Source organism: Vanacampus margaritifer, chromosome 1 (assembly GCF_051991255.1).
Source record: "Vanacampus margaritifer isolate UIUO_Vmar chromosome 1, RoL_Vmar_1.0, whole genome shotgun sequence".
Taxonomy (NCBI): domain Eukaryota; kingdom Metazoa; phylum Chordata; class Actinopteri; order Syngnathiformes; family Syngnathidae; genus Vanacampus; species Vanacampus margaritifer.
The window spans coordinates 28,217,622-28,233,663 of record NC_135432.1 but is presented as its reverse complement, the minus strand read 5'-3'; the positions used below and the strand labels follow the sequence as shown (position 1 = coordinate 28,233,663).

Genomic DNA, 16,042 nt, shown 5'->3' with positions numbered 1-16,042 from the left:
TGTCTCCTGTTTCCTGCTGTGCATTTAAGAACATGTGTTACTGTTCTCCAATGCTGCTTCTTGCTGACGGTGAGAAGCAGAAGATTTTGCTGTAAAAGCAATATCATGCTCAGGAGATTCAGCAGCACTAATGTAACCCGGTAATCCGCCATTGTTATTGTAAATAATGGCCGTTGTCACGCACAGCCACGCAATAAGTGGGACAACACGTCATTGTCTCCCTATGGATGGAATTGAGTCAGAGAGTGGACAAATGATGCAGGCACATCATTCTGAGTGATTTCAAATCTAAAAAAATAAATAATCATTGCCTCATGAGACAGTATGAATATGTTGGGAATTGGCAAAACGCCGTCCGAATATGAATGATTATTTTGGTAAACAATAATATTGATAATTAATAATAAAAAAATAATAAAATCATCTGAGTTAATCTGGTCTTGTGTAACTTTATAAAGTATGGCAGTTTAAACTTTGGGTTTTGTGCAACTTCGAGACACATTTTTGGAATCATTTGGTAAACAAAAATTGTGAGCACATGATCTTAGTCAGAGCATTTTGAAAATGCACATACACATATTTTGTAAAAAAAAAAAAAAAAAAAAGTGGCCAAATTGCTGTCCAACAAATGCGCAACAAACACAAATATTTGTGAAAACAAGCTATATCTACTATTCCTGCTTCAAGTTTAGAAAGTTCTCTTTACACCTTCTGCTGTCTCAGTTTTTATCCACCAGGGAAAACCACCCACTGTAGTTTGAAACTTCCTCAAATGAAGCTGTAACTCTTTCCCAATGTCTTTTTTTCCTCAAAGTGACATTTATAGAGGGTGGCACGGTGGGAGACTGGTTAGCACGTCCGCCTCCCAGTGCAGAGGACGTGGGATCGAGTCCAGGCTTCAGTCTTCCTGGGTGGATTTTGCATATTCTCCCCCTGCTTGCGTGGGTTTTCTCTGGGTTCTCCGGTTTCCTCGCATATTCCAAAGACATGCATGGCAGGTTAATTGAACACTCAAAATCATCCATAGGCGTGATTGTGAGTGTGGATGGTTGTTCGTCTCTGTGTGCCCTGCGATTTGGCTGGCAACCAGTTCAGGGTGTACCCTGCCTACTGCCCGACTCCAGCTGGGATAGGCTCCAGCGTTAAAATGGATGGATGGACATTTATAGACATGTGTGTTTGAGAGACTGGGGAAACATAGTTTAGGTATTGATTACTTGTGCTACCATGAATAACAAAACTAGTTATTTTTGGTACCCTGGAATTTAGGAAGGCCCTGAATACAACATACCCTAAACCCGACACGGAAACATCCCAATGTGAGATAAAACAAGGCAACCATTGAAGCATTGATTCAGCCCATCCTTTCTGGCAAAAAGAGTCTGCTGCCACGCTTGCCTTTTACAGGATTGGAGTCACCTTCACCAAGGGACCTTTCAATGGCTGTGTGGGTTAGAAAATGATGTGTACACAGTGGTGAGGCTGTCAAGACCACGCTGATAACCGTTCTATCGCCGACAGCCCTGGGACGCAAGGCAATGCGATTAAAGAAGACGTGCCTTTTTCACCTCCCCCAGGTGGGAAGACCACCTATTGAAGCAGCACTTCTGCAAACTCAAGAGAAGTTCTAATTAAGACCTACATGACTTCACACAAGTGATCACAGTGTGATACCGACACGAGAAGTGGGCCAAGGGTACACTACAATAGACAATAATTAGGTGCCATATCTAATTAGCTGCAGATGTAATTGTTTACGGGATCTTATGTGACACAAAGAGTGAGTCTGAAAGAACGTAATGATGATTTAGGGTCAAATTTGCACGCGTTCTCTCGTCCAATCAAATCGGTCTTTTACTGTTCGTATCCTCATGACAGTGTCTCTGTCTCGAGGAGGAGAAACACTCAAATGTGGGTGTTTCATATCAAATCTGGCACTTACATGCAGTGTGCTTTCTCCTGTGGCCTTAAGAACTTTTTTGCTATGTGTAAAACACTTATCGTCCCTCCCGTTGTAATTTTTATTATTATTTTTTTTTTATTACATTTTTATGTTTTGGGGATGAAATTGAATCCAGACATCTCAAAAACGTTAAAAAAAAGAAAAAAGTAATTCTACTTTTTTAAATACATAAAGATGAAGATTATGCATTTCAAATGAATAGGCTTTATTAGACTAATGTATATGTATATGTATAATGTAAAGTTTATTTGTTAGGTTTGTGTTAAAATTATCTTTAAAAAGTAGTAAAAAATTTGTTATGTAAAAAAAAAATATAGATATGAATCTTAAAAGTTAGGTTTAAATATTTGTGTTGTGTTGTGTTGTGTTGTGTTGAATGTGGGCTTCCCTACTCACCCCCTCCCAAAAAATAAAAATAAAGAAATGATGCTGATGCTGTAGCAGTAGCTGTAGCTACTCTGGTGTAAAACAATGAACATTTGACTGGTACCATTGATGGTGCTGTGTCCCGAGTTGTCGACTCTATTTGGGGCAGCCTGCGCTGGTCGGAAAGTCCTCTGATTCGTGTTAACTGACTGAGAACCACTAGATCTACTGTACGCAGTGACACCACATAACAGCGATGTTAGATTTGAAAATAATGAGCAGAATTAGTGAGTGATCATTTCTATCATTGAGGTGTGATTGATGGGGAACCCCGCCTTTTGTCTCAAAGTCAGCTGGGATAGTGTCCAATTTACAGCAACCCACATTATAAATGTTAGGGAATGGATGGATGGGATAGTGGATTTACGTGTGCAGGGTTGATGGAAGAGCAGTGACGAAAGGTGCTCAGACCAGGACGGGTAAAAACTGGATCACAGTGACAACAGGTGGTTGTGCAATTAGTCTGAGTTGCAGTGTTGTGACAGATCCAGGCCACAATTCTCTCTCCTATCTTTTTGGAAAAGAAAAAAAAAAAATATATATATATATATATATATATATATATATATATATCTGTATAATAATTTTGTCTCAAGTTTGTTGATCCCTGTATTTCCAAAGCTCTCAGCTTCCAATCTGGCTCTTTTCAAACATGAAGACAACAGATGAATACTCATACAACATAAAGAAGGTTACTAGGGTAATATCCTCTCATGCGAGACGATCTTTATCGTAAAATCCAAGTAATCTAAGAGTAACAAATCCTTTTGCTCTTCATTTTGTTCTGCATTTCGTTGCAAACTATAAAGACTATTCTTGATTCATTTTAGTGGCATTATGTGGGTCATTTGATGCTTCATGTGAAGCACTTGAGTCATTCAGTTAATTAGTCAGTCCTCACTTCTTGTGCGTTGTGTGTCTGCAAATTACATTTTTATTCCAAGTACAAAATGTGATTTCATATTTTGATAAAATGTTGATCTGTGCTGAAAATGTTTGCTACCAAGCTATTGTTTAAATAACAAATGTATTTTGGTACATCAAAGCAGGGGTCCATTTCACAAAGCATGTTCAACAAACACCGAGACTTACCCTGAACAGCGAGTGGACATACACTGAGAGAAGAAACTGCGTTTTCGTTTCCAGGACAGATGATTTGAGGTAGTTATATCAACGCAGAGTAGTTTCACCTGACGTTACCACTAGATTAAAAAGACCACATCAATGGAGCTCCGATTCGTCGAGTCACCATGGCAACGGGGAAGCAGAGCACAGCACCGCCCTAAGCTTCCACGTTTATTTTTTACTCCTCAACTGAAAATCTTAATGCGATCATGTAGCAAATTTGAACATGTCTTTAGAAAAAAAAGTGCAGCATTGCAGCGGCTCCCCGTTGAGGAAGGCGGTGTGGGAGAACGTTGCTGCTCGGGTGTCGGGTCAATGCGTACATTTAAATGTAGTTCTTTGCAATCACAATATTACAGGGGAAACCTGTTGAATGGTAAATCATTAATTCATTACATTTAGGTGCAATCCTGCGGAGGAGAAGCGGACTTAACTTAAAAAAACATTATTCAAACGGTTATAAGAAAAATATAGAATTCAACATACAATATATGCTGTGATGTGAGCGCATAGAAGGCTGGCAATGATGCAAATTTAAGGATGGATTAAGTTGTGTATGTAGATGACTGATATGAAACGGTACCGCTCAAAAAGATAACTGTCCGGAAATGCCAGCATATCTATGCGCGGTCTGATAACAATCTCACGACGAATATGTAATTCCCGGCGCAATAATGCGGCAGCTTCATCAATGGGGTCATTGTCAAAAGGACATGCCGTATTCGTGACAAAAGGACTTTACGCTAAAGATTATAGGTATATTTACGCAAGAACTCGTCGCAGCGGACTTTATGAATGAGGAAATGAAATGTGTGGCTGAAAGGAGGCGGGCACAGAGAAAACCTCGAGGTTCTTTGTGAAAAACCTGCAACCGACCAGGTTTGGTTAATGTAATGTGTCACTACGGTAACTGACCGAGAGCTTAAATGACCTCTTTTTATGAAACAGGCTAGAGTTACTTCTTTTTCTCTGGTTCCAGTTTCCCAAATTTCAGGATTTCTTGACTCTGGGTTCTCACTAAACCTGCTTTGTGAAATAGACCCCATCTTAGATACTGAAAATAAAGATTAAAGTTAAACTTGGTCTAACCCCCCTCACCACCAACAGCTACTTCATATTTTACTTTACAGCTGCAAAATCTGTTCTGTTCTATTCTGTTGTTATTATTATTATTATTATTATTTTTAGAAATAATTCATCATACTGAGATTCTTGTTCAAGTTATTAGCTAGTTGGGTCACTAAACAGTGCTTATATTATACGTTAAAGTAGCCTTTGGTTACCTTAAACCTTCCCTTTCTTGCTATGAACATGAATAGGAATTGTCCGTAATACACCAAAGCTTCCACTTTGTGGCTTTCAACTGAAAACCCATCTGTCTTCTCTGCAGAGAGCGAGCGCACTGCCACAATGCTTTGTGACCCTGGTCTCCGAATCAGGGAACATCACAATTTGCATTAAGGGGATTTCCAAACGTATTGTTTAGGCTTAACTTTGTACTTAAGTTGGTAATGATAGCATGATGGAGCGTGTGCTCCTAAAATAGGACACGAGGCAGCCATTTCTATCGGAATGCAACCTGGTGTGCTCACATTGCTAATGCTGGCTTTTATCTACCATCTGTGCTGTATACTTGCAGATTTTTTACCATGTAGGGTGTGAAAATATTAGACCTGTTTTTAAATTATGAAGCCATTTATCCTGTTGATTTTTTTTGGGGGGGGGGGGCAAATTCCAAAGGTATGGGCAGATCTCGGTTAAAAAAAAAGAAGGGGGGGGGGCATTCAGTGTAGGGTGCAACGACAAATCGCTAAAAATCGTGTAATCAATTAACGATCAACTTATCGTGCAATTATTACGGCAATTATTACGTCAGTCACCCTGCGCTGTTCCTGTTGTGTACCTTGTTTTGAAGGGAGTGTGCTGTTACTAATGAGTGTGCCTTGGCCTCTTAGAGTACCGGCGTGTGGTGCACACATGCAAATACCACATCATCATCAGAAGAAAGTCGAAATTGAGCTGCATCAAATATTACTTTTCATAGTGTAGGAAGAATATATGCCTGTCAGACAGTAGTGCTACATTCTTTGTCTGTGTATGCTGCTTGCAGTGGTTTGTGTGTGAATATTTATTCGGATCCATCCATGTACATGTATACTTCTGTTAGCCTGTCAACAGGTTTTTGCATCGAGTCAGTTAGCATTGCTAGCGATGTTATTTTAAAATGTTATCGTCAACTTCAACTGGAGTGTCAATGGTAATTTGAAAAGGTTGAATCAAGGTAGCCGGACTGTTCTTGTTTGTTGATGACCTTTCGCCTTTAATCCAAAAGGCTTCTTCAGTTTTCGATTTCCAGTCCCTCTATTTATGACTCAGTGGGTGTGTTACCTGGTGGTGTTCAAAAATAGGGTGTTGATGTTACCCTGTGTGTTTAGTGAAACATCCTGCATATCAATCAGTCAGCTAATCAGTGTTTTATTTCATTGATTTATTTTCAATTATTCATATTTAATTAGTTTCGTTAGGAGCTCTGGGATTTTTGTGCAACAACATGTTTGTGCAATGCCAAATAAAAATAATGTGTTGTTTTTTAATAAAGGAATGGGAATTTTAAAATGTTTTTTTTTTTTAAATCCCATTCATCGTTTAATAAAAAAAACACACCAATTAATCAATTATTAAAATAATTGTTAGTTTTAGACCTAATTCAGTGTATGTAACATTGATTGTTGCAGTCCTTGAAACAATATGTTTTGTAATAATGTGCAACCAGTCGCATTTCCTGTTGTGTGGTCAACTGCATGCTTCACAATGAACCTCTCTTTTAGAAACATTGCAACAGACTTTTTCCCCCCAAGATTAGAGATGCCATTGGATTTGAACTTAGTTTATAATTGTTTTATGCCTCTTTGTTGGAAGGCAGTCAGGAGCAGCAGAGTAAAGGCAAGAAAGGTGCTTAGCAAACGTAGCCATCAAAACAAGTCCGGGCATTGCAATAACCTGGCCTGGAGTCGCCTCCAGTGTGATGATTACCAGGATCTCAGTAGAGGTCAGGGCTGACGTTCTTGAAATACTAATTATAATTGTCAATAATACGTCAACCTTGTCACTGCTGTGTCATGACCACATCAATTACCTTTTATGGCTCAATTAAAGTGCCAACCTAAATTATTTATCAGCCAACATATTTGTGCTTTCCTCTCCACCCTTTATACTTGGAAGCAAGTTTCATGATCTCTCAAAGTCAGTGAGTCTTGCGGGAGCATCTACCAAAAACAAGTGGAGAAATGTCTTTAACTCCTTTAAAGTGTCTGATAAAATCCAAGTATTGTTTAACTCGTAGTTTTGCACTGTTAAGGCTTGGTAATTAGAATTAATGTAATGATTCCAAATTAAATCCTCGTCCTGCTTGAGCTGAAATTGTTCTAGCAAGATTGACTTGAATGAATGAATCAAGAAAGAAATGTAGAATTGTCACAGGGGCTAGTCAAGGCATAAACGGGGAAGTGAAGTGGTTTTAAGTGAACCACACCAATTTCCTATACGCATTATTGAAAAATAAAATATGATTATTATTTTTTTCCTAATTCATGACATAGGTATAGTGTTAATTGGTGAGCAAAATGAACAGGGAGAGAATCCCTTTCATCGAATCTGGCTTTCTTCACCTTGAATTCAGAAAGCGTGCTCTTGTACTTGGCATCTCTTTGCATCTTAACCCATTCACTCCCAGCCATTTTCACTGAAGCAAGTAAGCAACCCCCTTAGCTCCTGGCTGTTTTACTGAATTTTGCAAGACCCACACAATATTGTTTTCTATTGCTATAAAAACATGCAACATAGCAAAAGAAAAAGTATTTTCTTTCATCAGAAAAAGTATATTTGTAACTTTCAGTTTTCCAGCAATTAGCATTAATATATAGCTAAGTTTCATCATTATTTTCAAATCTGTTTAAAACAGTGGGCGAAAGAGCTTTTTGCAACATGGCCCTGTTGATCTCGTATACTCTGCTGCCACCTGCTGGCTGTTTTTGCAATTATGTGGAAGTGCCAAGTTTCAATATTTCGTTCAGAATAAAACATAGATGACAGGTCAAAAGTTTAAGCTGAGAAAATGTATCATTTTAAAGGAAAAATATGTTGATTGTAAATTTCATGGTGCCAACAAATCAAAAAAAAAAGGGACAGGTAGCAATAAGAAGCTGGAAAAGTCAATCGCACTTATAAAAGCTGAGCTTCTCGGAGTGGCAGTGTCTCTAAGAAGCGAAGATGGGTAGAGAATCACCAATTCCTCCAATGTTGCGCAGAAAGATAGTGGAGAAATATCAGAAAGGTGTTTACCAGCGAAAAATAGCAAAAAGGTTGAACTGACTCCCATCACTCAACTCAACTCAATATTTATAGAAAACTTTAAAACAACCACCAGTATTTTCTCAAGATGGAACCCAGGGGCAGCAGATACAATGAAAATAGCAGGGACCTCACAATTGAACCCTGTGGAACACTATACTTTCCGTTAAATGTGAATTTATACTACACAATACATATTCATCCACTCGACATGGTTAGTATGAAGGGATTACAATAATAAAGGAATCACACAGCGTACCATCACACCAGTCACAAGTTGATTACTGAGTGCACAAAATTCCCTGCAGCACAGGCCAAGCAATGTAGCGCGATCATCTGCAGCCAATGATGGCCAAGCGAGGCATATCATCACGAAATATTCTAGTTGGGTGTTTGTTTTGACCAACGCCGAACCCCTGGTGTTCGCTTGAACCCAGGTTAAGAACCACTGCATTCATGCAAACGTTCATTTAGGTCAATATTTATTTGTCTGCTACTGGCATCGAGTGCTACCTTACTGATCATCACAACGTATACAGTATTAAAATTAGCCTCAGGGAAACATATGCTTTTGCGTCTGCGGTAACAAAGGCATGAAATGAGGATTAAGTAGAATAAGTGACCTTGTGTGTTTCTTTAATTATCTCTGGGCTCATATGCCTCTATAAATTCAAGGAGTTCTAAATGCTAAACGTAAAAGCAGAAAAAAAACAATCTTTCATGTTATACATTCTTTTTGTCTGACCTTTACACTTTAATTCAAGTGGGTTTCAGTGAAACTAATTATGATTGCAGCTTAATTGAGTCGGAGTTGTGGAGTAGAACTTTGCCAAGAGTTTAAATGCAGGGTAAATGTGCAGACGTTAATCTTAATGATGGACCCATACTTATCAAATTTGTATGGTTTGAATATGGAGTGCACAGCCTGAATCTAAAATGACTTTTCTCTTTTAATGTCTTCTTTTATCAGCAGTCCATCTGCTTTGAGGCCAGGCAGCTGTGTGGGGCACCGGGTGTGGATTCTTCTGGCAATGACCCACATGACCTTGGACTTCTCTGTCTGCAGCCCCCTCAGTCAAGATTTGGGGCTCAAAGTCATGCCTAAGCCGGTGCTTCGCTCAAGACCTCGCCTGCAGCCCGTTTGGGATACTCCAAACAAAATCCACTGGAGAACAGTCAGCCCACTGGCACGGAGGCTTTTGAGCCCTATCCCTCCACCACAAGACAACAAATTAGGGATAGGGGCAAAAGTTGCCGTGCAGAAGCCTCGGAAGCGCCTGCACAAACGACAAACACCATGTAAGGAATGCCGGTTGATGTACTCTGAAATGGAGACAGGTGATTCGGTGATAGCCGGATCTCCGGCAGCTTTTTCCAGAGGGAAGAGGGGAGACACAGCAAGGTTGCTACTTCGAGCCAGAAGGCAGCTCAAATGGGAAAGCTTCGACAAGCCTCAGGACGGCCGGACTACCACGGTGGCCGGATTTATTGACTGGGGACCCACAGGGACAGATAGTATAGATGAGCTTGGTAAACCAGAGCCCAAAGCTAACCTGCCCACTCGGGCCTCGACTTCAACAGTGGCCGCAACCGCTAGCACTACTACAAGGCTCTCCCAAAGGACGTTTATTATGGTGACTACACCACAACCCAAGAGGTTAAGCACCACCAAGGCCACAAACGGCTTTGGGGATACTGTCAAGCCACCAAAGCCACAAGGGGATACAACAGGTAAGATATATACAGTGATTGATTGTGTGGAGAAACATTTTCTGTTTTGCTGAAATTGTAGAAATTGACAGAACAAAAACTCTCCTCTAGGAATATTAGATCAACAGTCCGAAAAAAGAATCAGCATGGACTAATTATACACGTTGTGTTGAACAACATTTGAACGTGTGCTGCGGCTGCACGCCAGAAGGCAATTGTCTTCTCAGCATTGTTTTGATCTCTCAATTTTTCGCATGATTGGAATGTTAGCAGGAGTTTTAAAAGTGTGGTTTTGATATTAATAACTGCTAACTGAAAGCTAATGAGAGGAAAAAAAGGTCAAATTTTTCCAGTTTGGTGCGCGTACATCAATGGACAGACTCATCAGAAGAGATTAATAGAATCACTTTGAATTCTTTACTGTTGAAAACTTTGGCTTCACAACACATTAGCGCATGTCTACCTCATAGTGATCCTGAGGCAAGATATATTTATTCAATAATATTATATATATAATTAATCAAATCTTCTTTAATCAAATAATTTTGATTATATATATAAATACTAGAGCAGTCAAACAATTATTTTTTAATCAGATTAATCACATCTTAGAATTTTGTTTAATCATGATTAATCGCTTAATTAAAAATGCTTTTTATCAATATTTTTTGCCCACTAAATAAATAGAGCATCTGTTATGTGTTAATTATTTCTACATTTAATGTTATGAGGACATCTTTCAACAATTTTTGATCCAATGCACATGCTCTCATCCTCCTCTTTTTCTTAATTACTTGCATAATTTAAAATGAAAAAGAAATGACCCCAATATTTCAACATCAACAAAGTTTCTGAATGTCATACGCAAACATTTATCAATATGATTTCCTTTAATGCATGTAGATATATATATTGATCAAACGGAATCTGTGCTACCTTCAACGTAACCATCTGCTGTCAAAATAAATGATTATCTGCGGTCAAAATTAATAATCTGCGTTAATACATGATTACTGCGATAATTTTTGGGGATTAATCAATGAGTTAATTCTTTAACTTTGACACCACTTATATATATAAAATAAATGATGTCAAGGTTGCACATAATACTGTATAGCAGTGTTGTCAAAGTCTGGTCCTCGAGGGCCTGAGTCCTGCATGTTTTAGAGGTTTCCCACGTGCAACACAGCTGATTCATATTTAAGATCATCAGCAAGCTCTGCAGGAGCCTGATAATGATCCTGATCATTGAATCAGGTGTGTTGGAGTAGAGGAATCTCAAAAACATGCAGGACTCAGGCTCTCGTGGACTGCACTCTGACAACTGTGCTGTATAGTATTGCAAATTGCAATGTTGTTCCAATACCACTTTTTGGCTTCTGATACCGATTCCAATACCCAGCTGTGCCGTATCGGCCAATGCTTGGTCAGGCACTGCTTAAAAACTTGGTGAAACAGGAAATACATGCACCGAACACCTGTGATCACACTTCATTGATTGTGTGCTGCCTTCAAATTTCTATACTAGTATCGGTAAATGGCATCGGCCCATTATTCGTTAGTACTCGCCGATACAGATACCAGCGTTTTAATGCAGTATCGGGGCCGCTCCCAATATTATTATCGGTATTTGCACAACACAAATTGCGATGTTTATAAAATAAAAAAAGACTTTGTGTTTATGCTGTGTCATGTCTGGGTAGAGCTGGCTTTGGTTGAGGGTCCCGATTGATCCTGAGGGGATGCCTGCCCTTCCGCAGGCTGACCAATCCGGGCCCTCAGCCACTTGTGCCTGGCCCCAGGTGTGACTAATCCCCTAATTAGTGTGGGTGCATTTAATTCCCGGGTGGTGATCAGTCCCTTGTGGGATCATTGCCGATTGTCACGGTCACCCCCGGAGTTTGTTCTGTCGTTTTGATTTTGCGTTTTACAATAAAATACAATAGTCTAACCCGCACTCCTGCCGTGGTTCTCCTGCCTCCCTGCATTTTGGGTCCTCTACGCCACACGTCGACAGACACCACGCCGCTCCGTGACCACACCGTGACATGCTGTATGTTTGCTGTCTTGCATTGCAGACTGTGTAATACTTCCATACGGCATTTATGTGCAATTGACACACAGCTGTTGTGGGAGTATAAGGACTGTGTGGATACATGTACATTGTCGTGTCGACTTTTAGACTTTCCCCCTGACTTACTGAAGCATGCTAAATATTTCAGGAGATTGATTAAAGATGCACCATACGTTCTAGTTTAATGTGTCCTATTTATGTGAAGGCAAGCCTAAACATTCCTTTTCACCAAGCATGCGTGTTTTTTCTCATATGGGGCGCAAAACACAGCCTATTGTATTAACCTAAACTAGTTTCATTCTCTGGTGAGCTATGCAAACCTTCTAAGCCAGAATCTTTTCAGCATCTGCAATAAAAAAAACTCAGTTGCCCTGTTTTTCTTTTCTTTTTTTTAAGCTAATTTGGCATGAACCACACCCCCGTTGAACGTAAGATTATTGATGTTAAAACATTTATTGAATACAGTACATTTGAATAAACTGCAGAGGACTGAATAACTTCTTCTTTTTTTTGAATACTTCTTATAACTTTACAGAAGGCTCCTGTCACTGCAGATTAGAAAAAAAGTACTTATCATAATTAGTCAGGCTCTCAGTAACTGTGAGATTACAGTATGTGCACTCACCCTTGCACTAAATAATCTGCATGAGTCAAACTGACTCATGAATAACGTCAGCAGTCAGCACAAATGAAAGCCATTAATGTGTTTTTGTCTCAGTGAATAAGCATGGATGTAATATGAGCATAATTATCTCATGTGTGTTTATAGTTGTCTAGGATGTATTTGGTGGCCGGGTGTTTTGTGCACAATTCCCAAATTCATTCTGAAAAATGCCCCTCTGACAATAAAGTCATTGGTTAGCAGCAGCTGTATTACCCGGACTTAAATTGACATTTCCACATAGCAAGTATTATCACAATGAAGTTTGAAACCCAAGCTTCTGAGCAAGCTAAAAACAATGTCAAGATTTTTTGCCTCCCAAAATGAAATGTCTCTGTGCATTCCATCAGATGTTCTTGCTCTTCAGTAAACACACTGTTAGTTTAAGCAGGAAGTCCTCATTGAATTTGCAGTAGAAGTTTTCCTGTACATATAATAACAAAAATTAAGAAAAATAGATGCTCTTTTTTTTTTTTTTTGCAAAAGCCCCGCCCTTCGTGGAAGGATATATTCATAATATTAAAATATGCAAAAAAGCGGACTTCAGGACTATTGAGACTAAGGTAGCGTTCACACTGAAAGGCGTGATGCTCAATTCAGATGTTTTGTTAAATCCAATCTTTTTATGTACTGTTCACATTACAAGAACAAGTGTGACATCTAATGTGAAAGCAACGCGCCCGTGCTGTAATTCGCATGCGCAAAGAGCAAACGTCAAGTGACGTACACCCAAAACAACGACGTCACGTTGCGGTGTTCACGGAAGTAAATATTGTCCCAACTTGCAACATTTTGCCGCCAGCCAAGCCACTGATGCAAGCGACTTTTATCTGTGCAAATTTAGCTGTGCCAACGCACGCTACAGATTGGTGGACTGGTGGACTCGTTTCGCGGACGTGTTAGGAGTTCGATTTATGTGTCTTGTCTGCATACATTATGCAAATTCCGCTGTGCGAACGCCCGCACTCCTGGTTGGTGGACTGTTTTCACGTTGGCGTGAAATCCATCTGACTTATTTTTTCATCTCGTCACCAGAGTAGCGAGGTTGGAAGAGGTAATAGAAGTATTTGGGAAAAATGAGGGGACACTCCTCGACCTCCTCATTTCATTGAGAAGTCTACCGAAGATTATGTCGCGTCATTGCCGTTCATGATGAACTGTCTGCAGGGCCGAATTTCTATCACCACACGTCAACTTTATGCTTCATGTTTCAAGTGTGATTAAATTAAAGACAAACACTGTTACTCAAAACAGCTTTGTATATTCACAGACGTGTCAGTAGTCTCCCTTCCAAGCACTCTCTCCCGCCCGCGCAGAGCGCAAGTCAGGCTTTTAATGACGTATGAATCAAATGCGTGCAGATGAGCGTTCACAGTGCAGACGCATCGCATACATATCCAATTTATATCCACATACGAAAGAGGCCCAGGTCGGGTGTGAAAAAATCTGAATTGTACCGTTCACACTGCATGAAAAAATCCGATACTTGTCAAAAAAATCGGAATTGAGATGCAGCCTTAAGCATACAGGTCTCAAGCTAAGTCTGAGGTTAAAAGTAAACAACGGTGTCTGTCTCTCATTGTGGAAATTGCAATCCTGTAAAATGATCCTCATTTTTAATAAAGTAAAATGATTATGTTGTTTGTTCTGTACTGTGTAACAGAACGATTGTTTACACTGAGGTTGCCACGGGCAACACAAAATGCTATGTGAAATATGAAAACAAAATTAGTTCAAAGTAGTGCTGTCAAAGTTAAAGTGTTAACTCATTAATCCCCCCAAAAATCTTGCATTAATCATGTATTAATGCAGATTAATCACACTATTAACTTTGCCCGCAGATGATTCTTTAGCTTGACAGCGGATGGTAAAGTTAAAGGTAGCGCATGTGGAATAAACATAACTACATGCATTAAAGTAAAGCATTTAATAAATGTTTGCGTATATGACATTCAGAATATTGGTTCCAGTCAAAATATTGGTGTCGAATTTTTTTAATTTTAAATTATGCAAATGATTTGAAAAAGAGGAGGATGAGAGCATGCAGTGGATCAAAAAATGTGGACGACATAACAATAAATGTAGAAAGAATTAACACATAACAGGTGCTCTTCAAATTTGGTATCTGAAAAATGTTGATAAAAAGCCTTTTTAATTAAGTGATTAATCATGATTAATCTGCTTTAAAAATTGAATCGTTTGACAGTGCCTGTTATGATGCTATGTTCACGTTGTGCAAAGCGATGAAACATCACAAAGCTCTCAGAATGAGACCCAGCATAAGCACTGGGACTTCAAGTTACCTAGCTAACATTAATAACAATGATCAAGCTAACCTTAGCGAGGTTTTTATGATGCAAAACCTCATAAAAATACATAGACTGAGCACAGAAGGTTTACGTCCACTGAACTCGCTAAAAAATGCAAAAGATCTCCCCGATTTAGGTGATGACTGGCCGATGAAACAACGGATTTGCGCACATGTGGTGGTCTGGTAATGATATCCTGACAACATACAATATTAAATAATCAAAAATATAGCGTTGATGTCCTGTTTTTTGGATGATCTTGCCTCTAGAGCTAAAGTTCATTTGACTACAGGTCGTTAGGTTGCTTGTTATTGCTGTGGCGTTAGCCTAGCCCATCTAGCTACTTTATACCTTGAAGCAAACATAGGAATGCTTGTTTATCTTGGAGACATTTAGCTAGGAATGAGGCATTCCACACTTTAGTCCAATGAAAACACCACTCCAGCAGTGTTTTTGTCCATGGGAATGGAAAGAATAGGACTCCCCCTAAGAAACTCGTGTCCGTTTTACATAATCCATGGGCACATCGCTTCACCATTTTGTTGGAGGGCCACAACTTTTTTGGTACAATTTTATGGAAGCTGACAAAAATGCTCTGTATCACTATTACAGTGGAACTCTATGGGGCGAAAACAAGCTTGATGCACCTTGACCGTTTGTTGGTGTGGTTAGCTATAGGTCAATTCAGACCCGACAGCTATTTCTTGACTTACAGTGAGAGCCTAGCAGTATGTCAAATAGCTGCAACGTGACGTTCACTCCAGCCCGTTTTGCTATTGTGCAGACAAATGCCACCCTTAGCTATTCATTATGGTTGCTGGGTTTCGAGCTTGACAAACATAACATGAAAGGTAACCCATTGCTTAAACAAAGAATCCATTCGTCTTCATCTTTTGCAAATATGTTCCAATCAATGTCTGTCACGGAATGCTGCTTAAAGGCAGGTAGACCCAATGTACTTAAACAACTCAAGGCATCCAGAAAACTGAGTATCTAAGCAGCCAGTAAGAGACATGAACAATACGCACACACAAACACAAGTGGGGTAAAAAGAACAGACCAAACAGATGCAAAGGTTCTTCTAAACAATTACAGAAACAGCTGGATAGAACATGTCTATAGATCTGCTACTAATTAAACTTAAAAAAAAAAAAAAAAAAAAAAAAAGATGAAAGAGAAGAATTAACATCAAACATACAATATATTTCTTAAAATAATACAGTGGAATCTGGAATGAAAAGTTTCAAGTCATAAAAAGCTGTCTTTCATACATGATGACATCAGGAGGGACGCCAAAGCATGTGTTTGGAAAAAAAAAAAGATGTCCTCAAATAGTTACTGGTTAATCTTGATGGCTGTGTTGTCTGTCGACAGATGTTCTGATGCCACATGTGTAGATAAGAAATGACTGAAAAGACAGTCAG

General features: G+C 39.3%; 1 protein-coding gene across 1 annotated transcript in view; it reads left to right on the top strand.

Moving 5' to 3' along the window:
* ajap1 (adherens junctions associated protein 1) overlaps positions 1–16,042 on the top strand; it is a 55,973-nt gene that overhangs the window by 20,836 nt on the left and 19,095 nt on the right. The window contains exon 2 of the mRNA XM_077544939.1: positions 8,835–9,595. Coding sequence (XP_077401065.1) covers positions 8,835–9,595 — 761 coding nt within the window. The remainder of the gene's footprint in view (positions 1–8,834; positions 9,596–16,042) is intronic.